This window comes from Lycorma delicatula, chromosome 7 (assembly GCF_047948215.1).
Source record: "Lycorma delicatula isolate Av1 chromosome 7, ASM4794821v1, whole genome shotgun sequence".
NCBI classification, from domain to species: Eukaryota; Metazoa; Arthropoda; class Insecta; order Hemiptera; family Fulgoridae; genus Lycorma; species Lycorma delicatula.
Window position 1 is genome coordinate 13,660,337 of NC_134461.1, and position 26,412 is coordinate 13,686,748.

The window sequence follows — 26,412 nt, forward strand, 5'->3', positions numbered from 1 at the left end:
TGCTTGAACATTTAACTAAATGTTAACATCTAACTAGGTGTTAGATTATTAAAGTGAAAACTACGTTTTTGATAAATATGTGTTTATGTGATTTTTATCAAAAAGAATTTAATTATTCATCTATATTGGAAATATCCCTGTTAAAGTAGTCCCTCACAATGTAACACACTTATGCCGGCATTTTTTTTAATTCTTAAAGCAGTTTTTGGTATGACGTAAGTTCACTTAGCATTTTTGTTTTTATTTCATGTCGTCGCAAATTGATGTTCTTTTAATGTTTTATTTTATTCAGTAGGAACAAGAAAAATTGCATTGTGCTCTGTCTAGTGAAAACAGAGGCTGCAGTGTCTGTATGGTGTTACTTTTAGCTAGAGTTTTATCATGGTGCAAAATCCAAGAACTGTTTACCTACATTTGTAGTAATTTTCTGTGATGACCTACAGATAATCAGATTATCATTTAAACAGCATAAAACCACTAAGTAATACTGTTTGTTCACCATACAACCTTGTGGTTAGAATTCATAATAGATTATGCCATTGTAATTGAAAAAACAGTGAGGGGAATCGATTGAACTGATTGAGTCGTTTGATTGAACCGAGTATACTTTTTTCTGTCTCGGTTCTTCAGGAAGCTTCCATCGGGATGATTAGACCTTCTTTTCATTATCATAATCATACATCCATATTTTGTCACTTATTTTGACAGATTTGAGTAATTCTGAAGCATAAGCGATGTCGGCTAACAATTTCGTAATGTCACTTCTGTTGGAAATTGAACAGTTTTGGAACAAATTTTGTTGCTGCTTATTTCATATCCAAAATGTCTGTTAACATTTTTTTTCACAAGAGGCGTGATTGTAACAATATTGATCATAATCTCCTCTACTTTGTTGATATTGTCATCAATTGTGGAAGCAATAGTACATCCCACTCTGTTGATGTCTGTACGACTTTCTTGCAAAGTTTTTATTATTCATAAACCCTTGGATGTTGATATAACATTCTTGCTAAAAGCCTTCTCTAACATTTTCACCGCTACATTTGCACTTAATAGTAATTAACAATCATGTTTTTAGCATTTTTACTAACTTCTTTTCAATCGGAGGTGTTATCCCACTTAAGTATATTTTTCCACTTTTAAGTTTTCTTACGGTTTATGTTCAAAATTAATTTTTCTCTAAACTATATTGTTGATAATTATTTTATATTCAGGAGAGTGATAATATTGAGCTAGGTTAGTAGTGGTGGTAGCGGTATCGCTCTAAAAAAGTAATTTTGTAATGATTATTATTTACCAAAATGCAGTGAATTTAAGTACAGTGCGACAGTATTTAAATTGATATTGTTTTTCAATAATATGTGGATTTTGGATTATTTTATAAAAAAAAACTAAAACTGTTTTAGAAACCACAAGATGTATAAAATTTTAACTAGTTTGATTCGCAGAATAATATCTTATATAATTTTAATAGAAAATATAGTTCTAAAAGTATAGTAGGTCAACAAACGATGAAAATAAGTATTATTTATTTATTATATTTATTTTTTAATCCAGTAATGTGGTTTGTAACATAAAATAGTCCTACCTATAATAAATTTTATTTTTATACAATTTTTAATTTCAAAGTCTTATAAAAAATTGAGTATAATGATATTCATCTTTATAGTGCTTTTATGTGTGCATTTTTACCACTTTGCAAGTACATGAAATAGAGGGAACATTAGGTAAAAGGAAAAATAGTAAAGAAAAAGGATGACTATTTTTTAGTTCTGATTTCAAGAAATCTGGCTGCTTAAAAATATACTGCTAAACCATATTTTGGAGCAGACTTCAAAATTGTAAAAATTTTAAGAAAGTTTAAATTATTTATTGGGTTTTTTCTATTGAATATTTTGTTTTTAAAAAATTTTTTTTTTCACTTCTTTTTTCTTTTAATTTTTATTAGAAATATTTTTGTTTGTATGAAGCAATTTACACAAGTCATTATAGAAACAAGGAGTTGAAAGAAAATGTTAAATTTAAAAAAAAATAAAACTGGGCTTCTTAATAAATATTAGAAATGAAAAAAATATCTTTTTAATTTATTAACCCTTTTAAAGCTATTACTGTCTATAAGATTCATTTTTTTCTGCCCTTTGAATGATGATCCAATTTATTATATTTTTTAAAATTACACAAGTCTGTTAATTTTTTAAAATTAATTTGCCTTTTTAATATCAAAATGGTAGAAAAAAAGAACAATTTTATCAATTTTAACTTACCATCCTGACAAATGTTAGTTAGTGTTTCCCTTTTAATCCATAGGTTAGTATATTTAACCATTCCTGAGCGAGTGTCAAATTTAATGTATTATCTTTTAATCAGAATAAAAGAGTTGCTTATTTTTTCATGATTTTGTATTGTGTTTGGCAAACTCTGTGCATGATTTTAGGCTATTTGTTTTTAGTCTTTTGTTTACATATTGGCAATTTAAAATGTGTATTAAAATTTTTAAATTGTGTGATTTAGTTTTTTTTTACATCATATGGGATGTATTTTACCCCTTCCCTAAATCTTACAATTATCTCACCGCCAGCACATGAGACTCCCTCCAGAAAGGGGAGTGCATTGCATTCTCTAAACACTAGGGCTCTTGAAAAGTGTATTCCTGCTAGGTCAGAAGGCTCTACACCGAAAGGACTTCAGGGGAGAAGGGTGGAAGGGAAAACACGCTGGGAGAACGAAGGTTATACGCAGCTAGTTTCCCAGGATCAGCTCCAGTCAATTAATTCTTCCTGATCTAAAGGATCGGAATGCAGCAAATAATTCCATCTATAAATAAAACCAAATAAATATAACCACCACCAAATAAATAATTACCAGCCCAGTAGAAGAAAGACACAGCAGCAAGACTTCAATCCAGTATCTACAATCAGTAGGGAGATAAGTAGTTCTCCTGCTATCCCTCCATTCTGTTCCATGTACTTCCTTACACAGATTATAATGTATTACCAATACAAGCTGTAGTTTTACTTTGTTGGTTGTATTTGTAGCGGTGTTATAAGGTAATTTGTTTACAGTGAGGTTTTCTTAGAATTCGAGGGTAAGTCAATTATTATTCGCAATGTAGTTATAAATTTTATTGCAATAAAAATAGGAAACTTACATGTACATCATTTTTCAACATAGTCCCCTTGCATTTCAACGCACTTGGTCCATCGTTGTACAAGCTTCCTGATGCCTTCATAAAAGAAGGTTTTCAGTTGAACTGTGAGCCAGGAATACACTGCTTCTTTCACTGTTTCGTCCAAGGTAAATCGATGGCCTTTTAATGCCTCTTTGAGTGGACCAAACAAGTGGTTGTCAGAAGGGGCAAGACGGAGGACAAGCCAGTACTTCAAAGTTGAGTTTCTGCAGCGGTTTGAGCAGTGTGGGCAGCAGTATGTGGACGGGCATTGTTGTGCAACAACACAACACCTTTCGACAGCAGTCCTCTGCGTTTGCTTTGGATTGCAGGCTTCAGCTTGGCAGTAAGCATCTCACTGTAACACGCACTGTTTATTGTCATGTCCCTTTCCTCATAATGTTCCAGTACTGAGCCTTATGAGTCCCAAAAAACCGTAAGCATCAGTTTTCCTGCGGACGGTTGGGTCTTGAACTTTTTTTTGCAGGGCGAATTTGGATGTTTCCAGTCCATACTCTGCCGTTTACTCTCCGGCTCATAACGATGGATCCATGTTTCATCACCAGTGTTGATTCTGTCTAAGATGTCCCATTTGTTACCATAGCGATCCAAATGTCTTCGGCAGATGTCCAAGCGCGTTTGTTTATGCAACTGTGTGAGTTGTTTTGGGACCCATTTTCCACAGACTTTATGAAACCAAAGTCTGTTGTGGATGATTTCGTGGGCAGAACCGTGACTAATTTGCAGACTATGTGCCACTTCATCGATAGTCACTTGTCTATCTAAGAAGACCATGTCACGTGCACGCTCAATGTTATCTTCATTTGTGGCGGTAAACGGTCATCTGGCTCCTTCGTTGTGCGTAACACTTGTGCGACTGTTATTGAATTTTTCAATCCATTCGTAGACACTCCATTGGGGCAACATACTGTTCCTGTACTGTACCGAAAGTTTTCGATGAATTTTGGCTTCTGATACATCTTCCGACCACAAAAAATGGATCACTAATCGTTGCTCTTCTTTAGTGCAAACAGAAAGTGGAGCAGCCATGGTTAACGGCAGGGCAGCCATAATGAAACTAACCCAGCAGCATGAAACCTGCACAGACATAACAACAATTAAACCATGCATGCGTCATCTACGCATCACAACAGTACTACCAACATAACCAAAAATATAACTAAATTGTGGATAATAATCGACACCCTTGTATTACTCTTTTATAGTTCCTTGATTGATAGTAAATGATAATGATAGTAAATGTTAATTAATATTAATATTAATGTTTATTTTAATTTGGTTTAGTATTTCATGGTTTATTTTTTATTCACCTTACAATGTAGAAAAACATTAAAATAAAGATTTTGATATGATTATTTGAAATGTGTGTGAGATCACAAAGTCTGCAATAAAAGTTTTTTTTTTTTCATTTTGAGCTGAAATTTTTAACATGTATGAAAAATTGATTGTTCTTTTCAGTAAAATATATAGTCATATTATTAATTACATTTAAAAAAATAATATTAAGTGACCATAAAATGAATCTTTTATAATTTCAAATTTAGTTCAATTTAAGCAAAACCTGGCAAAAATTTTTCAGTTTGATTATGGATGAATAAAATTCTTTTTTTTTTATACAACAAAACAAAAAAAAACACCAATTATACCAAATAGAAATAATATTAAGGGAAATGCTATAAAAGTATCAAAAAATTTCTGTCTAACTGCTAAAAAAATTAAAATATGTCAGGATATAAGGCTAAAGTTTAATTTTTTGAAGTCTGTATTAAATTAAAAACATACTATTGATAACCTATTCTTATTTTGTAGGTAGGTGTAAAAAGAAGTCAAAGTTTAAACAAGTTTAAAAATGCTAGATCTGTTTTTGTCTCAACACTTTGCTGCTAACAGACAGATATTGTCTCACCATAGAAGGTAATATGTACTTTCTGGTGATATTGTATGGATGCTTGTTTTGCCTCAGTGACAATAATGTTGAAATTTTCTTAATATTAAAGCAGCAGGTTGTTCAACCTGCTTCAACTTCGCTTCAAGGTCAGAAGCTCGCTAATGTCTACATCTTATCACATCGGTCACCGGCACTACCTACTACATGCTACATGCACCTCCTAATGTAAGTGTAATTTTTCATTATATTTTTAACTTATCCATCTTCTTTATTATTTTCATAAATAATAAATTAATTTGGTAACATTTTATCAACATAATATTTGTTATTATGGAATTAATAATATCTTAAATTATTTTTGGATATTTTCACATTTATTTATTTAGTTTATTTAATTTTTTCTTCATTTTTGCAGGTCTGGCAAATTTTTTTGCCTCACGAGTTTGATGTTGTTCTTCAGCAACTGGAAAATAAACCAGATGAAGAAATGGCAGATTTTTCTGATGATAGTGAAGAAATTGAGGCCATTCAAGAAGACAATCATAATAGCAGTTCAGAACAATCAGCCGAAGAGGATGCTGAAGAAGTCGAAGATGATGTTATTCTATGTAATGAAGATTATATTTTTTTTATCAATAGAGATGGTAAAACTTTGTGAATTAGCAACCCCTTGGCTTTGCCTCTTAAATTAAATCAAAATTGGACCTACAAGAGAGACGAGAGGAATGAAAAAAGAATTAGATATATTTTTTGTTTTATAACCCCAGAGACAATTGATGACAGTTTGGTACACTAATCTATACGTGGAAAAAAAAAATTGGGTTCAATACAGCAGAAGAGGGACTGTAAATTTATCATGTGAGGTGAAATCATGGTAGTATTCAGGATACATGCTAGCCGTAAAAAAAAGTAGCAAAGCAAATGTGAAAGAAATCTGGAAGGCAGATGGTTCCAGAATAATGGTAATACAATCTACTTTTAGTTATAAACGATTTATGTATCGTCTTTGTTCCCTAAGATTTGATGACAAAAAACGAAAAAACTTTGTGAAAAGACTGACAAAATTGCCGCCTTTTTGTAAGTAATTGCAAAAAGATTTATAGCCTCTCTGAATTCGTCATTATTGTTGAAATGTTATACCCATTCTGTAGTTGATGTGGATTTTTTCAGTTTATGCCAAAAAAGCCCGCAAAATATGTGCATTGTTTGATAGCAAGACCTTTAACATATAACAATTTTGAACTATACTGTGGAAAACAAAGGGATGGCCTGAATCTTACATCTAATAAGACAGTTGACATAGTCAAAAGGCTTATTCATTCTAAAATTTACAATGTATAGTTATTTCATGAGCTACCCTTTAGCAATGTATTTGTTAGACAATGGAATTACCCTAACTGGTACAATGAAAAAAAATAAGAAGGAAATTCCAAGCCCCAGAAGTCCCAGCCTGCAGAAGACAAAGATACTGATGAAGATCGAAGAGCTGGTCCTTGCCACAGATACGGTGTGCATAAAAACAATAGTACAATGTTGAAATTGCTGCTGCTTTGTTTGTAAACGCTACAGCATACATCAAGTAACGTGCAACTGCTGTGAAAATATGGATGGTAACTGTATCAGTGAAGACAGTGATTAGTAGTTATATGTAAACAAAAGACGTATATATTGTATTTTAATTAATTTTGATTTACTTTTTATTATGTTTAGTTTTTTATAAATTTCAGTTCATTTGTTTGTTATATAATGTGATAAAATTGTCTGTATTAAAAGTTCTTGGTGATTAATACGTTCATTATTGTTTTTAATAACCTTTACAATTCATGTTCCTTGATATTCGGAAAAATGTTTCAATTGTGATATTGCAATCACATGGTATTGCAGAGCGGTATACAGCGCCCCACACACACCTTCTTAATGTGACTCTATGAAAGGTGCTGCTCACTCCAAGGTTAAGGACACATTTATTGTTTAGTTAACACTTCAGTACCCAAAGTGTATTATACTTTTTTGTATAATATTTCACAAACCGTCCATAAACAGAATTCTTTATTAGATATTGTCTCTCTATTCTTTAGTTTAATATTGATCATTTAAATATTTAATTTAAGTATTGCTTGCTGTTTGTGTCTTTCTGTGTGTTCTTTAATAAGCAGTGATGCCCTCTCTCCTTTAAACTGTCATATTGTATGAACACTTCAGAAATTTCACTCATATATATATATATATATATATATATATATTTCAACTTATATTTGAGCAAATTCTTATAGATTTATTTTTTTGTAGAAAGGTTTTTAATCAAATTCTGACTAACTTATCATAAACAAAAAATATACTGATGATAAAACCACTCCTACCTGGATTAGGAAGTCTAAATTTTGACAGTTAGATGTGATTAGGATCATTACTGCACTTAGGATTGTGTAGTGATGGCTAGTGTAACTTATCTACTCTTATGGCTTTACATTTTTATTTGGCAAAAAAAAGTGGATCTTCCTTCCCATTAAGATTTTATTATTTGAAGTGATTATTTATTATATTTTCATAGGTATTTCGTTGAAGAAAAACCAATTTGGGAGATTGACAGCGGTCTTGTATTACCATCTCAACAGCTAAAAGCAGATAATTCTGTTGCACAATATACTGGTGGAATTGTTCAGGTAATAGTAATGTATTTATTATAGAGTGCATTTGAACTGTAACTATACACCTTCAATAGTACAACAAAATGTAACGTGGACTTACCTTATGGTAGTTGTTGGGTAAAGTTAAAAAATAAAAAAAACACACAGCTAGTATTTGCCAAAAGAAATTGGACTTTAATTATGTAAAACAACTGAACTTATGTTAAAGCATAACCTTAAATTGAATGAAATTATGAACTAAACATAACTTAATTTCACATAAGAAATATCAACTGAAATCAGCATATCAGTAATAATATTATTAAAATGAGATTTACAATTATATACTTAGAAAAACAAAACATCAATAAACATAATATAACTGGAAAACTATTGCATTACTGACAAATGCTGTAATACTGAAAAATTAGTAATGAACAAATGTCATAACCTTAGAAAAATAAATTAAAGTAAATCTTGATTGGCATTGTCCTTTCCTGATTTATGAACCACAAACTTAACGTTAAATAATGTAAAAATGTAATTTTAGTTTGACGTAGAAAAATACACAATAATATTACAGTACAAAAGAATTAATTACAATATAATCACACTGAACTTAATTGAGCACATGAAATGGGTTGCAGCTGAATTGACAGCCTTCTGTAAGTGACCTGTCGTGACTGTACTAAAGTGAAATTGAAACTTGAACGGCATAGGTAGGATGAACTGAATGTTCCACAAATTTGAATGATAACATAAAGGTTTAACGTAATGAGTAAAGAAAAACTGAACTTGCCTGTAGCACACGAATATTTGCCAGAGATGATCTCGTAACAGCAAGTACGGAAGAATACCTATGTAGTCCTGGGCGTAGTCCGCACGGTGAATCAGGAATACAGCGGCGTGATGTGGTTTAGTGGTAGTGTGAGGCGTGGAATCTCAAATGTGTTGTGATGAGTTTGAAATTCTGCTTGAGCGTGAATGTTAACACAGAGTTTTGCAGGAGAGTATTGCCATAGGCGACTGCACTGGTTAGATGTTGGAGGTACTCTGCCGAAAAGATGGCGAAAAAAGGCAGGGGTAACCAGATCCAGGTAGTGTACAGGAGAGTGTTTGTGTATGTATTAGTAAGGGGACGAAAAAATAACGGGTGTTTGAAAAGGTTAGTCAGAAATGACTCGATAGAATAATGGGCGCGGTCGCTAAGGATGACGGGGGGAGGGTCGAACAGAAGAACAATAATAGAGACAGGTGGACTTTACGGACCCAGCAATACGAAACCAAGTGGAATTCAAACATTCCTTGTAACAAAGCAACGGGACCTACCCTAGCTGGGAATTCGTAGAAAAAACGGAAAAACTTTATGCCAGAATGGCGTAAACATACTGGGGGGCGAGCGAGCAGAATCATGAAGAGAAGACCAGAGGAGGGATCTTGTTTCCAGGAGGAGTGATGAAACCAGAAGAGAGTTTGATACGGATGACACGGAAGATACCATCCTTACCAGGAAATGTTTCCGAGATGACACCAATGGGTTTTTCGGGAAGTCCAAGGATTGGAGATCCGATAAGGAAGTGTCCAGGGGAAAGCGTGCAGGATTCTTCAGCAGGGTCCGATGAAAGAGAAGTTAGAGGTCGGCTATTCATAATTGCCTCAATACGGGCGAAAATTGTGCAAAATTCTTCAAAGGTGAAGGGGGCGTCACCGAAGGTTCGATGTAGTAACGTTTTGGCTGACTTGACAGCGGCTTCCCACAGACCACCGAAGTTGGGAGCATAAGGTGGATTAAAATGCCAAGTGACGCCTTGGGACGACAGATTGGTTGAGATTTGATCTTGGGAATTGGCAAGGAGATTCGAAACTTCCCTTAAATGCTTCGAAGCGCCGACGAAATTTGTACCATTGTCCGAGTACACTGTATGAGGTCGGCCTAAAGCGTTGGAAGGATGCGAGGAAGGCTTGAGTGGATAGATCAGAAACAAATTCCAAATGCACAGCTTTGGTGGACAAACATATAAAGATACACAAATATCCCTTTTGGATTTTGCCGTTTCGTAAATTAGAAGATTTATAAGGGAAGGGTCCGGCAAAGTCAGTGCCTACAGCAGAGAAGGCCCGTTGAGGAATGACACGATCAGCAGGAAGATCAGCCATGATTGGTTGGGTTGAGAAGGGTCTGAAGCGTTGAAAAGTCAAACAGTTTTTAATGGCTTGACGAATTACAGTGTGTGCAGATATGACCCAAAAACGTTGCGCGACGAGTGCTTGGGTGTGTCGAGGAGCACAGTGCATGCCATCGACATGATGTTTTCTGATGAGAAGTTTGGATAAATTGGAAGTTTTGGGCAGTAACAGCTGATGTTTTGAATCATAGGCCAGTGACGACTGTTGACGTCCACCAACGCGAATTAAGTGGTTGTTGTCATATCTAGAAATCAAAATGTCATAAGCGACTTGATAATTTTCCGCAGAAATTGGCAGAGATTCAATTAATAGGAGCGCATTACCAGATAAATGTGTCCTTAGAATTTGCAGTTTTTGTTCAGAAGATAACTGTGAATTTTCATGGACGGAACCTTTGAACAGATTGTGAAAATTTATCCAGTCGTGGAAATTTCCAGAAAAAATGGGAATTTTGAATTTCGGAGTCTCTAACAAGGAATGAAAGACTGGTTTGATATTCTGTTTTAAATCGGGAGTTTCTGATTCTACACGTTTAATGGGACAAAATAATGAATCCCATTCGGTGCTGATTACAATTATATCACAAATTTCTGACTGGTTTTTTATTTCTGAGTTATTAACAAGAATTTCATCGAGGATGCCATAAAACTGTTGATCGAGGGCTTTGATATCATCAAATTGTTTACTAGATACGGAAATTCCGTGAAAGTTGACGATTCTCCTGAGTTTGTTAACACGAAGCTGCGCTTTGGCTAACAGCGCAGCGTTAGCTGAAATGATGGTGGCCTGAGCACGAGTCATGTTGTGCATTAAGTTTACAATAAATATTTAAATAGTAAGATTAGATACAATATGAAATACCACTCTTAAAAATAACAACTTAATTATACAACAATAATAATATAAAATCAGAAAGAATTTTTTATCAGAGAATTAATAGATACGATAATCGTTATATTAAATTATCACAAGCAATAATTAATTATATAATTACTGTAATTAGTAGTTGTTTACAACTTTCATGACATCATTACTTTCAGTAACATGCTTAAAAACAATACAATATAAGATATTCTAAATTTGAAAGAACAATTTAAAGTATTTATATAATAGAAAAAGTTTAGATCAAAAATGTTTGAAAGAGATTTTATGACAAAAATTTACTTTAAGAAATGTAGTATGAACTGTAAATCCGGAATGATATCCGGCACCCGGAGGACCAAAAACAACTAGCTATGTTGGGTAAAGTTAAAAAATAAAAAAAACACACAGCTAGTATTTGCCAAAAGAAATTGGACTTTAATTATGTAAAACAACTGAACTTATGTTAAAGCATAACCTTAAATTGAATGAAATTATGAACTAAACATAACTTAATTTCACATAAGAAATATCAACTGAAATCAGCATATCAGTAATAATATTATTAAAATGAGATTTACAATTATATACTTAGAAAAACAAAACATCAATAAACATAATATAACTGGAAAACTATTGCATTACTGACAAATGCTGTAATACTGAAAAATTAGTAATGAACAAATGTCATAACCTTAGAAAAATAAATTAAAGTAAATCTTGATTGGCATTGTCCTTTCCTGATTTATGAACCACAAACTTAACGTTAAATAATGTAAAAATGTAATTTTAGTTTGACGTAGAAAAATACACAATAATATTACAGTACAAAAGAATTAATTACAATATAATCACACTGAACTTAATTGAGCACATGAAATGGGTTGCAGCTGAATTGACAGCCTTCTGTAAGTGACCTGTCGTGACTGTACTAAAGTGAAATTGAAACTTGAACGGCATAGGTAGGATGAACTGAATGTTCCACAAATTTGAATGATAACATAAAGGTTTAACGTAATGAGTAAAGAAAAACTGAACTTGCCTGTAGCACACGAATATTTGCCAGAGATGATCTCGTAACAGCAAGTACGGAAGAATACCTATGTAGTCCTGGGCGTAGTCCGCACGGTGAATCAGGAATACAGCGGCGTGATGTGGTTTAGTGGTAGTGTGAGGCGTGGAATCTCAAATGTGTTGTGATGAGTTTGAAATTCTGCTTGAGCGTGAATGTTAACACAGAGTTTTGCAGGAGAGTATTGCCATAGGCGACTGCACTGGTTAGATGTTGGAGGTACTCTGCCGAAAAGATGGCGAAAAAAGGCGGGGGTAACCAGATCCAGGTAGTGTACAGGAGAGTGTTTGTGTATGTATTAGTAAGGGGACGAAAAAATAACGGGTGTTTGAAAAGGTTAGTCAGAAATGACTCGATAGAATAATGGGCGCGGTCGCTAAGGATGACGGGGGGAGGGTCGAACAGAAGAACAATAATAGAGACAGGTGGACTTTACGGACCCAGCAATACGAAACCAAGTGGAATTCAAACATTCCTTGTAACAAAGCAACGGGACCTACCCTAGCTGGGAATTCGTAGAAAAAACGGAAAAACTTTATGCCAGAATGGCGTAAACAGTAGTTGTTGGAAAAGGTCCCTACAAACATCCAGACAAATAGGCACTTGTTTCTTCTTATTCTTCAGTACTATCACAAGTTGTTCATGTAAATGTTTTTGGTAAAGTAGCAGTTGGAATTTTTTAGAGACTGTGGAGTTTCTTTGATACACACATTACTTTTTGCGTAATCCCAGAGTTAAATATCAGTAGGCTTAAATCTGAAGAATGAAGAAGCTACAAGCCCTAGAAATAATTCAATCTCCAAAAACCTCTTTCATTAATCTTATCAACTGCCAGGTTGTTGTGTAGTTGCACCATCTTGTTGAATCCAAGCATTATTAATTTCATCCTCGGTTAGCTCTTTCCCATGAACTGGTAAATGATTTTACAATAACTAATCATCTCCTAGATATTCCAATCCACTCCTCAATTTTCTAGTTTTGTAGAGGAGTTTCATTTAAGGCGTGTGGGTTGCTGGCAGATTGTGAACATGAATTCTGTATGTGCGTGCACATATCCTAAAAAGTAGAATCGTGCCTCAACGGTATACAAAACATATTCCAAAATATCATTGGAACTATCCGCTAGAAATTGTTGAAATCATTCACAATTCAAATCAAATTTTTTTTAATACCCTTTATAGAATCTGTGGCTTATAACTTTTGAACTGTTTTCACCTTATATGGGATGAGACCAAGCTTCATATGTACTGCTTGTATGTGGTTGCAACACTGATGATTTTCTTTCTGTCCAGTTTTCACATGGACTTGTAGGGACTATGCTGTATAGCAGCTGGATGACTTGCAAGTTTTTCTTTATAAAGTACTGATAGTCTACTGCTTCACTCATAGTCCTTTATACCGATATTGTCTCTTAATTTCTCAATTAGTGCTTTTACATTATATTAATCAGGAACCAATGTACTTGGATTCTAACAGAAAACTGGTCTTTCACTGTCTGTCTACACAAATCATGCTCATGGAAGATGTTTACAGTGAAAAATATTTGCTGTTCTAAAGTTATCATTCTGAGCGCACATGAAAAGACAGTTTTAATCTTACAAAGGTTATGAACTCATAATGAATGACGATAAATATACACCTTCTTGTCTAAAGGTTACCAATCTGAATGGCTTGTGGAAACTGTACACAATGCAGGTTTACCAACCTGTGCAGAAAACATTACTCACAGCTTATGGAATACAGTCCTTCAAAATATAATCATGTTTGTTTAGTTATTTTTTGAACACACTATTATTTACAAAAATATTTTTCAACTGTCATTAAAATTTTATTTCATTTTTCTCATTAAAGTACATTTATAAAAGCTGATGAAATACAAAAAAGTAAAAAAAAAGCACCACTCTTCTTTCTAAAACTTTTAAGATCGAATTCATTATCTAAAAATAGTACAAAAATATGATTTATTTCCATGAATGTGTTAACGATAGAAGGCAAGAATTATCATTTAACTATTCTAAACCTTTTCAGAGATATTTCTTGGATTTAAATAATAATTTATGCTTTCGGATTATCAAATTTGTGTCCAAAATTTTAATATGAAATGATATATTAGGCACAGTTTCAAACTATGACAACGGTTTAAAAATAAACCCTTCCGCTTATAAAGAATATAGTAAATGCACTCTCTTTAATTAAGATTGGTACATTTGGAAAGAAATGAGTACAGTAGATTTCCACAAACTCGACCTATTTTGGACCAAAGGCTAGCCAGGTTATCATGAATTTCAAGTTACAAGAATGAAGTTAAGTTGACCATAATAAAAATAAAAACAGTCTTGATAATATATATTACTATATATTCTTGACCGTAAGTCAGATAAAATTAAATACACTCATATTGCTTATACCGGGTGATCAATTGAAAAGTTATCACATGTATTATTAAACAACAATCAGTCCCATCGTATTTTTGTTTGCAGGCATGTACACCATTCTGGGAAGAAATTATTTTCAAAGGAGTGGAACTCACCCTCTTCCCTACACTTACCACAACTCAAAATGGCAATGGTAATATTTAATCACATTGACAATGTGAAAAGAATAATGAATTTTGGTAAAAAAAAATCAAAATCCACCTACCCCTTCACATGTTAGGTACAAAAAACCATTTGGGGTAGCACTTTTTTTAAATTTCAGTCCAACAAAAATAACTAAAATTATGTGATACTACTTATTAAAACATTTGAAATAATCGTAAGCTGTGCATTAAACTGAAAATTATTTTTTAAATTGCAAACAGAAAATTTTGCCCTTAAATGTTTTCTAAATTTTCAAGGGTTGAAAACTTTTTTTTTTTAAATGAGATGATGTAGCTTGAGACACCTCATTGGAAGGTTCTTTGAATGACACGTAATTTGGTACAAACAAAATAAAAATTGGTTCACTGGTATTGATATTATGATTAAAAATGTGTTTTTTTTTATTAGGTTATCTTGGGTTACAGGGTTACTGACGCAAAGCATTATTAGGTTTGAATCGTCCATTCTTATTATAAATGTGTGTTTTAGGTTTCTCCAGCATTGAAAAAATGTACCAGTAAACACAGCATTATAACATCAGTTAAACAAACGAAAAACCAATAATTAGGTACCTACTTCTTTGCTGGTAAAATGTTGAAAAGTTTGTTACCACATAAACTTAATGATTAAATAATTAAATAAAAGCTAATTCATAAATGAATAATTGTTAATAAAAAAATAAAGCTTAAATCATTCATTTGTTAATTTTGAACGAATGATTTAAAAATTGACGCTTTTATTTTATTGAGGTAAAAAAAAATGTTTCATTTATTATTTCTTAAGGACACTTATTGTTAAAAACCTTCATAACAAAATGGGACCCGTTTTTTTAAATTTTGCATGTCAAAAACCCTACACTATAAAATTTGCCACTTAATTTATCTTCCCAGAATTTCAGTAGGGCTTCATTTCAGCAGGTGAAATTTTTCACTAGTAACAATGCTAATGATACATTTTCAAACCCACGTTTATATGAATTTTTCTTTCATTATTTTAATAAGAGAAATATGCCTATTAAGTTTAGCAGAATTCTCGTAGGACACACAAACACACATGTGCGCGCACATGTAAAACTACAAAAATGAAGTTATAACGATAAAAAAAAAATATACTTGAAAAATGTTACATTATAAATATAAACAAAAATATGAAAAACTAATAAAGTATAACGGTTGACAAAAATGATATTATGAACAAAGGAAAATATGGTGTTTTAAATATTACATCAGTCCAGTACCGGACAGTAGATTGAATTTGCTGCATGTTTTCATTCATAACAAAATTCAAGATTATAAAACAGTATTTCAGAAATTTCTATATTCTAAATTTAAAAGAAAAAAAGATTTTAATGTAATAGTAGAATTAAATTCCAACTGAAGATTCGGGATCCAACAAAAATTAATTTTTTGGCATTAATTTGGTAAGTTAACATCTGTTTATAGTGTTTTGATGGTTTAAGTTTCATTTATTTTAGCACACTGGTAAATTAAATGCGTGCAATATATATATATATATATATATATATATATATATATATATATATATATATATGTATAATATATTACACAAATAATAATGATAGTAAAATGAATAAAGAAATTGAATATGTAAAGAATATTGCAAAAATATAAATGGTTATTACAATAAATTCAATGATGATTAATTGTTTTAATAATCAATAACAAGTTGTAATCAAAATCAGTAACAAGTTGTAATGTAAAAACACTTGTAATAAATAACAATAATCTTACATATAATCTTATTTTACCCAATAAATATATTACTTTTAAATATTAAAACAGTAATACTATAAATATCTTTAATATATTTTATAAAAATGGGTGTAACGTTTTTTATGTTACGGATAAACCTGTAAAGTTATTACAAAATCTGTAACAAAGTTATGAACTTTGTGTTTTTAATTTATTGACTCCAGTATGTACATATCTTTATTATAATTAATCTGTACTTTATATTTTTGATTGCTGAAGATGGAGTGACACTCTGAAAGCGCCTGTAGTTAAGTAAGTTACCTTTTTATTCTGACTGTCTGGTAGTTATGATATTCTAATTGCTTAAATATATATATATCTTTTGTTTTTCTTTCCAGGAGGAATGTGAGATTCCATTATACGCCGGACCATCAGGTTTACCTGAGTTGGCACATGTTGTTATTGGTCTTGAAAGTTGTTCTCATCAGGATCCGGACTTTGTACCTACTTGTGTATTAAACATGCTGATGGGTGGAGGTGGTTCGTTTAGTGCTGGTGGCCCTGGCAAGGGTATGTACACTCGATTGTACACAAATGTATTAAACAGGTAATAGAAACTAAAATTTAATATAATGGAATTATTTTAGTTTTAGTGATAATTCATTGTTACAGTTTGGTAAACAAAGTTTTAGCTATTTCTGTGAGATTCTTTCACATTACTCTTTACTGTAGTCAATCATTTCTCTTATTTGTTCTGTTTCATTATAATAAATGAAAAAAATAAATAAGTCTATACAGAATTGAGCAGTAACTACTATTTACCTTGTTTTTATAAGAGAGAAAGATTTTCTTTTTTTTTCAATCAATTGTTGATTATTTTCTTTTCTTATATATTTAATTCTCAGGCTCAGCCAACAATGGACCTTTTGGTTCAAAGGTTATCATTTTGTTCAAAGATTCTTATTATTTAAACCAAGTTAAAAATTAAAAAATATTAAATTAAAATTAACAAAAAAATTAAAATACAAGGTGTGTTTTTAAAGTAAGGTCTATTATGAATTTGCCACCTTTACTTGATGTAAATGAATGGTGTTTCCAAAGCTGTTATTTTGATCAATAGTCAGCTGTTAGATACAAGAGTTTAGTCATTTTTTTGTTCTACAAGAGGTTATCTCAAAAAGTAAAGACCGTTTCATTGTAAAAAAATTTATTCTGAAAACTTAATAAATATTTTTTATTTCTCTTAAATTACATATCTTATACTACTTCTCTATATAATCACAATATGAATCAATACATTTATTCTAGCTATACATCAGCTTCAATATACCCTTGTCATATTCTTCTGCCACCAGTCCATTTAGTCACTGATAACAGCATTTTTAAGTCCATCGTCACCTGTGAATTGCTTACTACTCAAAAATTCTTTAAATTTCCCAAACAAATGATAATCAGAAGGCGCTAAGTCCAGACTATATGGCGGGTGATCGTAAATATCCCATCCAAATGTTCTCAGTAAATCATGTGTCTGACACGCAACATGTGGACGTGCATTATTGTGCAGCAGGATGACGCCATCAATCAGCTGCCCACGTCGCCAATTTTAAATGGTACACTGTAACTTATGTAGAGTTAGTAGTATGCCAAACCGATCCCAAAAGACTGTGGCCATTATTTTTCATCCAAATGGCTGTGGATCGACCTTTGTTGGTCTGTTAGGTGCTTGAGGATGATGCCATTCACTTGACTGCTGTTTCCACTCTGGTGTGTAATATGAAATCCATGTTTCATCACTGGTAACAATTAAATTAAGGAACTCATTACTTTTTTCTCTGTAGTGCATCAAAAATTCCAAAGCAGATCCCATTCAAATTTTTTTGTGACCTTCTGTTAAGAAGTGCGGCACCCAGTCTGCACAAACCTTTCTCAAGTCTAAACGGTCATGAACAGTGTGACCAATAACAGTTGAAACATCCGAAAAAGAAGGGCCAGGTTTTTGGGCGACAATATTTTCTGATTTCATCATTGACACATTTCAACAAATCCTCTGTGATTATTGAGGGCCTTCCTGAACATTTTTCATCATGCACGTTAATTCTGTTATTTCTAAACCTTTCACACCATTTTCAGACATTTATTTCGTTCTTTACCTTATCACCATACACAGCAACCAACTGCCTATGAATTTCAGCAGGCTTAACATTTTGATGGTTTAAAAAACTTGTGATTCCATGTATTTCACAGGCGGCGGCAACATCGATTTTCATATTCATTTTATAATGTAATAACTCACACATAATGAAAGGTACTACAACGTGTGACAGCTTACAGACAACAATTCAACGAGTACATTACTAGCGTGGCCATGAACAATACAGGTTCGCCAACCTTAAGGAGAGAAATTTCCAGCGGTCATTACTTTAAGAGGTACCCCTTGTATTTCTTTATACTATTTCAAGTGACATTTACGGGCTGAATATCATGAATGATGTTAAAGATGATGGTGTGTTCATCCTGTGAATAGCGAACAAACATTCATCATGAAGAAAGCAGCATTCAATTGTCAGTAATAATGAATGATTTGATTGAAAAAATTGACCACAATTGTCTTTGTTGTTTCCTGTTGTTTCACAATCCTTGATTTGTAAGTTTAGACCAAAAAATTGTGCTAAAATAAATTGTACTGGATGGGTGCTGAAAATGATAACAAACATACATAAGGAAAATTGTCTTGGTACAACGCATGAATATTTGCAGCATTATGAAAATGAATGTGATCAGTTGTTTGATCACATCATTACCATAAATGAAACCTGGGTTTCTTATTTGAACATCAAGACTAAACAGCAATCAATGCAATGGTGGCATTCATCATTATCCCTAAACTGAAGAAATTTAATTGAGAACTTCTGCTGAAGAAGCTTATGGCTATTGATTTTCTTTTGGGCAGAAAGGGTGTCTTGCTTGTTGAATTTACTTTTGCAGAACTACTGTAAATGCCAATTTTCATTGTGAAACATTAAAAATCTTAGAAGAGCTATAAAAATGAAATAATGATGAATGGTATCCTGTGAGATTTTGTTTTGCATGACAATGCCCACTCACACATGGATCAGACAATTATGCAATTAGAGAAATTTTGTTGAAAACTCTTCAGTTATCTACTTTATAGCCTTGACTTTAGCTTCCAGCGATTATTTTCTTTTTCTTTATTTTAAACAGTGGCTTACATCACAAAGGTTCGACAATGAATGATAAATGATAACGAATTGAAAAATGGTGAGTCACCGACAGCAGAATTTCTTGAAGAGGGAATGAAGAAACTAGTGAAATGCAGTAAAAAATGTTGTTCAAGTTGAAGGCAGAATATCTAGAGTAGTAAATAATACAAGGGTCATTCAAATATAAACTGGAATTTCTTTAAAAGCTTTATTGATTAGATAAAATTATAGATAATTACAAAATATAAACTTATTCAGCCACTCCACAAGTAGAGATATAAAGAACACTCTTATCTTACTTTCCTCTTTCCATCAAAGCGCGTTCGAGCCTAAGCCCACATTCAGTAAAATATTTTTGATAAGTTAAAATTTTTAGAACAAATATTTGTCAACATTTTTTTTTAAATTTTAAAATGTTGAGTGCGTACTATATTAACATTAGATAAAATGTTAAGGAAGTTTTAAGTATTAATGTTTTAAAATTAAAAAATAAATTATTTATTTTTAAAAAAAACTACTGAAGATGGGCTTAGGCCTGAAAGCACTCTGATGTAAAGAGAAAAGTAAGGTAAGAGTGTTTTTTATTTCTGTACTTGTGGAGTGGCTGAATAATTTTTTATTTTGTAATTATCTAGAATTTAAGATAGAGGAAATATGGACTACAAAAAAAATTGAATTTAAATAAATTAAAATTATAGAAATATATTACCTTACTTTTCTACATATTTACCTTCAATAGAAATATATTTTCTAAAGTAGATAGATACCTTCCTGTTCCCCTCATCAGAAAAACAAGACGGCTGCTCCAACAACCATTGCACGTATAATGGTCAACTTTGTAGCATTATGAAAATTAAGGTGATGAATTGTTTGATCCAATTGTTACCATAAATGAAACCTGGATTCCTTATTTAGCATCGTCTCTAAATCTCCTTTTCTAAAGCTTCTTTCAGCAAACCGAATATGTAGAAATCACATAGTGATAATTCTGGACTGTTTGGTGTCCAATGAATTTTTAACGAGTCTCAGCTGCTGTATGCGGACATGCATTGTGGAGGAGGAGATTGCAAATCGGTTGCCAGGTTGTTTGTTGCAATAGCAGCCCTGATGTCTTTCAACAACTGGCAGTACTATGTCACATTTACCATCCTTTCATGCAGGAAACCAATCAGCATTACACTTTTTGAGTCCCAAAACAAACTTACCAGAACTTTTCCAACTGACAAATATTTTGTGGCCTTGATTGGTGCCCCCTCCCTACTTTTCCATCCCTCTTTTGTTGACATGCTTTCTGTGGATTTCGTGGAGTGGACCCATGTTTCATCGCTGCTCACAATATTGTCCAATAATGTCTCTCCTTTTTCTAAGCGATTCAGAAGCTACTGACGGATATCTTTCCGTATATTTCTCTGTGCCTCAGTGAGAAGACATGGGATCCACCTTGCTGACACTATGCTATATTGAAGAGTGTGTGACAAACATTGTATGTACACTCCCAACACTTATGTTCATCTCTGATGCAATTTCATTGGCAGTCATCTTCCACTAGGTCACGAACAGACTGAATGTTGTCATCATTGATGCTGGTCTATGGGCAATGTTAATGTCTTTCGTTCTCCACTGCATCACAGCCAGCCACTTCAAATTTTTTTGGCTCAATCAAACTCTTGAGTTTTTGTGAGGTTAGCATATCCGAACTGTGCCTGGAGTCTAGTAAAAATTTCAGAGGATTTGACATCTTCATTGATGAGAAATCAGATTAAAATTCGTTGCTCAACAGACAATGGTACCTCCTGCTCAGATATTCTGCTAATGACGTGGAAACACGGGCTTGGTTGGTTGGTTGCCCCTCCATGCATATCCAACTAATTTCCTGTAACGCCCCACCAGATTCATTACTATTCCTCAAAATTTCCGTTTAAGTTTGTGTGATCCTTTTAATTGTAGTTTTTATGTGTAAATAATAATGTTTGTTCATATTTCTCAGTACTGTTTTTATTTCTAAATGGACCTAGACCTTACTTTAAAATCATGTCTTGTATTTTGATAGAAAGATATATTTTGTTGTAAAGCTTTGTATTTTGTTATAGAGATAAAATTTTAAATAAAGTGAATAAGGTTCAGCATTTGTAAAAAATTATGATTCTGAATTTAGTTGATAGCACAAATCCAACTCAGAATGGAAAATCTTTATTTGCGACAGCTTTATATCAAATTAATAATCTTTTTTTTTTCTATTACACTGATGTTTTATCCAAAGATTTTTCATATCCTTACTTAACAGAGTTGAAAATAATACCTTAACTTTTGATGCTTAGAAACTTTTAGTTGTTTCATATATGTAATATGTTATGAAAATGTACTTTTTTAGTTTAACATTTTGATAAAAAAAAATTACATTTACAGTTTTAGGAAAATTTGGTTTGTTCGTTGTGAAAATTTTTATATCTTCTTTTCTTCAATAATTTTTTGTCATGAGCTTCTTTCTTCATTTCATTTCCTTATAGTTTTTTCACTTCCTTATGTCTGTAAGCATTTCAATATTTCTTCCTTTTCCTCTCCTTTTCATTTTTACTTTATGATGCTTCCCTGAAAAAGAAATTTCGCTTCTGTAAAGGATATGATGTAAGCAAAATGTTTTGCTTTTTTAATTTTCATCAAGTGCTGCTCCTGGCACTTTCTCAGTTTGTCCATCCACTTTTCCTTTTTGGTTTTTTATCTATAATTTCTGAAAACAATCCTAACCAAAACTATATTAACTTTTTACTTCCTTGTAAGTAATGTCAAAAGTGCTACTTATTTTCATCAGCTACAGAGTTCTAGCCAAATAAAATTACAGTTAATGAAATATTTGGATGTTACAAGGGGAAGGCACATCGGTTTGAATCAGACATCATTTTATTTATTTTTTAACATTTTTTCTAATTTAAATTTATTGATTTATTAATTATTATTATCCTCTGATTGTAAAAAAAAGTTTGCAATAAATGATATTTCAATAATACAGTAAAAAAAATATATATAAAAAAAATCTAAAGTTATTAGTGAAATAAAATTTTATGCATTTTAAAAAATGTGTATATGTAATTTAGTAGGCATACAAGGAAGTCATATGTGGTGTGTCCACATCAGATTTTTTCTACCTTCTTATGTGTATGATGCAAACTTAAAAAAAATTGCTCAAACCTATTCATCAATTCAATCAGTCTCTATCTTGTTTTCAGCAATGCTTTCACTTATTCTAAAGCTCTTTTACTCATTTGGTTTTACTTTCTATTTCCTCTGTGCAGTTTCATAGATTCATTATAGTACAATTATAATAATTAGCATGCATGACAAAATTCAACACTCTTCTTTCATATTTCTGTATTACAGTTAATTTTCATTCTTGTCTTGATCAACAGAATTATGTTCCCTCTGGTTTTTTACTTAATGCTGTGAAAAATAAAATGAAAAAAGAAAGAAAAGACAAGTATTTTCATTATTACTGATGCAGTTAGAAAATTTCAGTTGTTACCAGAACTATTATCTACAAAAATATTTTATGTAGACAGTATGTAGTTCTGAATACTCATTTACTTTTACATGAGTATTCAGAACTGCATATTCATAAATTTGTAAATAAATAAATATATATATTTATAATTTTATTAAAATGTAGATTGATTTAACACATGCCTTCTTGCACTGTAGTTTTATAAGGTCAGTCACTTTTACTTGTAATATATATCTTATTATGATGTATTTTTTTGATGGAGAAAGGAACTGACTATTTCAATTCCAAACTCTTGACAAAGGATATTTCTCCAAAATTTTTAAACTTCATATAGGGCTGAGTGTAGGATCAACAGATAAAATTAGTCATCAGAATCATGATGACCATATATACCTTCTTTTTTTTTACCGGAATTGTAATTGATATTTTTGTTTTACTCATTACCAGATACCATTGGATGTTCAGTGCTGTTGCATATAATCATTCTTATGCTGATAGTGGATTGTTTTGTATACATGCCAGTGCTCCACCGACACATGTGCGTGACATTGTTGAGGTGATAGTTAAGGAAGTTGTCAATATGGCCAGCTCTGTAACTCCTTCTGAATTGAGGGTATAATAAAAATTATTTATTTTGTTATATATAAGTATGTATATGTGTATGAAGAGGTTTATGAATATATACCCAGAAACTGCAATTTGGTAAACTATTTTGTTAACTTTTTTTGTTTTTTTGATTGAATTAAGTGGACTGTAAATAAATTGTTGGCTGGTTTGAATTAACATTTATTAATACACGTAATTATACTATAAAAGTAAGATTGAATACAAGATTGGCGACACAGCTGTATTGTATGGATGCATGTTGCACTCTAACTGTAAAACTATTAATGTCTAATATCACACTAGAGAACAGCAGCGCTGCCTCAACATACCGCCCACCAGAAATCGATATGATTTCTTAAAGTTCAAAACCTAAAGTTGAATATAAAGAATACAAAAAATAGTAATTAAATTAAAAGAATAATAATTAATAGATTAAACAATAATAAAATAAAAAATGAATTGGTCACTGGTGGGTAATTGACATAGCTTAGTCACGGATCTTTTATAAATTCCTGTTTGCGTTCGAACTTTAGCCACTTGAATGAAGTTATTTGGTCCAGGATGTATGTCTTCAATAACGCCTAATTTCCACTGTAGTGGTGGTATGTTACCTTCTTTTAATAAAACTACAATTCCAGGTTGAAGTGATGAATGCTCAGCTTTCCATTTGGAATGTTGTTGAAGTTGAGATAGGTAATCGGAAGATCATCGATGCCAGATGGTTTTAATGCATTGCAAAACTAACTGCCATCTGTTAAGCCTGTTTAAAAGTATGTCTGTTACATTAGGATTAGGTAAAGAAGTAAGAGGGACCACCAATTAGGAAGTACTCTGGAGTCAGAGGTAAATTGGAAGATAATGTACAGAGAGGGCAAGCATTAAGGGAAGCTTCTATTTGTGTGTTAGTATAGTAATAAGCATCTCAAATGTCAAGTTTAAATTTTCTACCATATGTCTTAGATTATTTCATTGACTTTAATATAGGCTTCCCATAAGCCTCCAAAATGTGATGAATTTGGTGGGATAAAATGCCACTGAATCCCTCTTTTTGGACAAAAAGTTTGCAATTTTTTTTTCTTATGTTCTCACTATTTAAAAATTTATACATCGAATGAAATGATTTATTGGCTCTGATGAAATTAGTGCCATTATCGCTGTGTAGGTTAGATCACAAACTTCTTCTTGAGACAAATCTTCTTAATGCAGCTAAAAATGCATCGGTTGACAAGTTACTGACTAATTCTAAATGTACAGCTTTGGTAGATAGGCAGACAAATAATGCAGCATAATGTTATTTTATCTTAATTTTTGAGCACCTTGATGTATTAATAAAGATCCTGCGTAGTTTATTCTGCAGTTGGTGAATACCTTGTAAGTAGTTTCAGTACAATGTTTTGGCAGTTGTCCCATCCATTTCTGTGACTGTCTTGCCTTGAATCAAAAACATGTCAGACATTAGTGTAAAATTGATCTGATGATGATGTTACCATTGATTATGTAATATTTCTCATGAAATTGAAAATGGAATCTGCATGCAAAAGTGTAAGATGTTAATTTTCAATTATTAACCTAGTTAAATTAGATAGGATGTTTGTTGTCAAAATCAAATCAGGTAATTGCAATCTTTCTCCTATTCTTAGACATCCATTTTTGCCTATAAATGAATGCAATTAATATAGTTTACTTATTCTAGATACAGTTGAATTGGCATGCAATTCTTTATTTTCAGTTTGAAAATTAATATTTTGGGTCTTAATAATACTTCTCATTGAAATAAATTCCTTCTCTTCAATAAATAAAACATGCTTACAATTAATTTTATTTTGATTATTTTTTGATTTTTTAATAAATCTCATACAATAAAACTACGCATTTATCAATTTTGACATTGTGGAAAACAAATCAAATAAATCTGTTAAACTAGTATATTAGTGATGTGGATACATTATGAAATTCATTTAAACAGTCCTGTCATCAATTTTAATTTCAGGAATAAGAAAAAAATCGCAAGGAGTCAGGTCTGTGTACGGGCATATTGTTGTGGCGAAGGAACCATGAGTTGTCTCGCCACAACTCTGGTCTCTTTTCACACATTTTTTCATGTAACCATTGTAAAACGCTTTGATAGTATATATAGTTCACTGTTTCACATTGAGGCATGAATTCAAAATGCACAATTCCATTAAAATCAAAAAACAAAGATCATCACTTTGACATCAGATCAAGACTGATGTGCTTTCTTGGGGTGTGGAGATCCTTTGCCACCGATCTATTGTGGTGATTGAACTTTTGTTGTCTGATGTTGAAGCCGTAAACCTGGCTTTTGCCTTCAGTTATGATCCTTTGTAAGACTGTTTAATTGTCATCAGCTTGTTGAAAAAGTTGTCGACAAACATCCACTTGATGTTCTTTCTGTTGTTTGGTCATCAAACGAGGAACAAACTTTTCTGCAACTCTATGCACGTTCGATTTTTCAGTCAATGTATCAAGACATGATCTGATCAAGATGCTAACCTCTTCTGTAAGTTCTCTAACAGTTAGTCGGCTATTTTCACACTCCAGATTGTTGATTTTTTGAGTATGGGTGTCATCAATTGCATTTGTAGGCCTTCATGGTTGAGAATCATCTTTGATTGACTGATGACCACTTTTAAATCATGAAAACCTTTCGTAACATTGCGTACTGCGTATGATCCAGAGCATTATCTCTGGAAACTTGTTTCAAAAGCTGAAATGTTTCTGTGAAAGTTTTCCTCAATTTCACGCAAAATTTTACATTGTATCTGTTGCTCCTGAAAATCGCACATTACAAAAATCACTACTAACACTTAAAACGTTATACTCAAATAACAATAACACAAAACTAAATGAATTATCAACAATCCAAGAACTTGTGGTGGTTATAGAGGAGGTTATGTGAAACACAGTGGTCGCAACTGCTCATCACTAAATATCTCTGTGCATAATTAAAAATGT

General features: G+C 32.1%; 1 protein-coding gene across 1 annotated transcript in view; it reads left to right on the forward strand.

The window, feature by feature from the left end:
* The window catches only part of LOC142328241 (mitochondrial-processing peptidase subunit alpha), a 50,407-nt gene that overhangs the window by 17,619 nt on the left and 6,376 nt on the right, over nt 1-26,412 (forward strand). Inside the window, exons 8-10 of the mRNA XM_075371873.1 lie at nt 7,627-7,738; nt 16,512-16,720; nt 23,278-23,443. Of these exons, the coding sequence (XP_075227988.1) occupies nt 7,627-7,738; nt 16,512-16,720; nt 23,278-23,443 (487 nt within the window). The remainder of the gene's footprint in view (nt 1-7,626; nt 7,739-16,511; nt 16,721-23,277; nt 23,444-26,412) is intronic.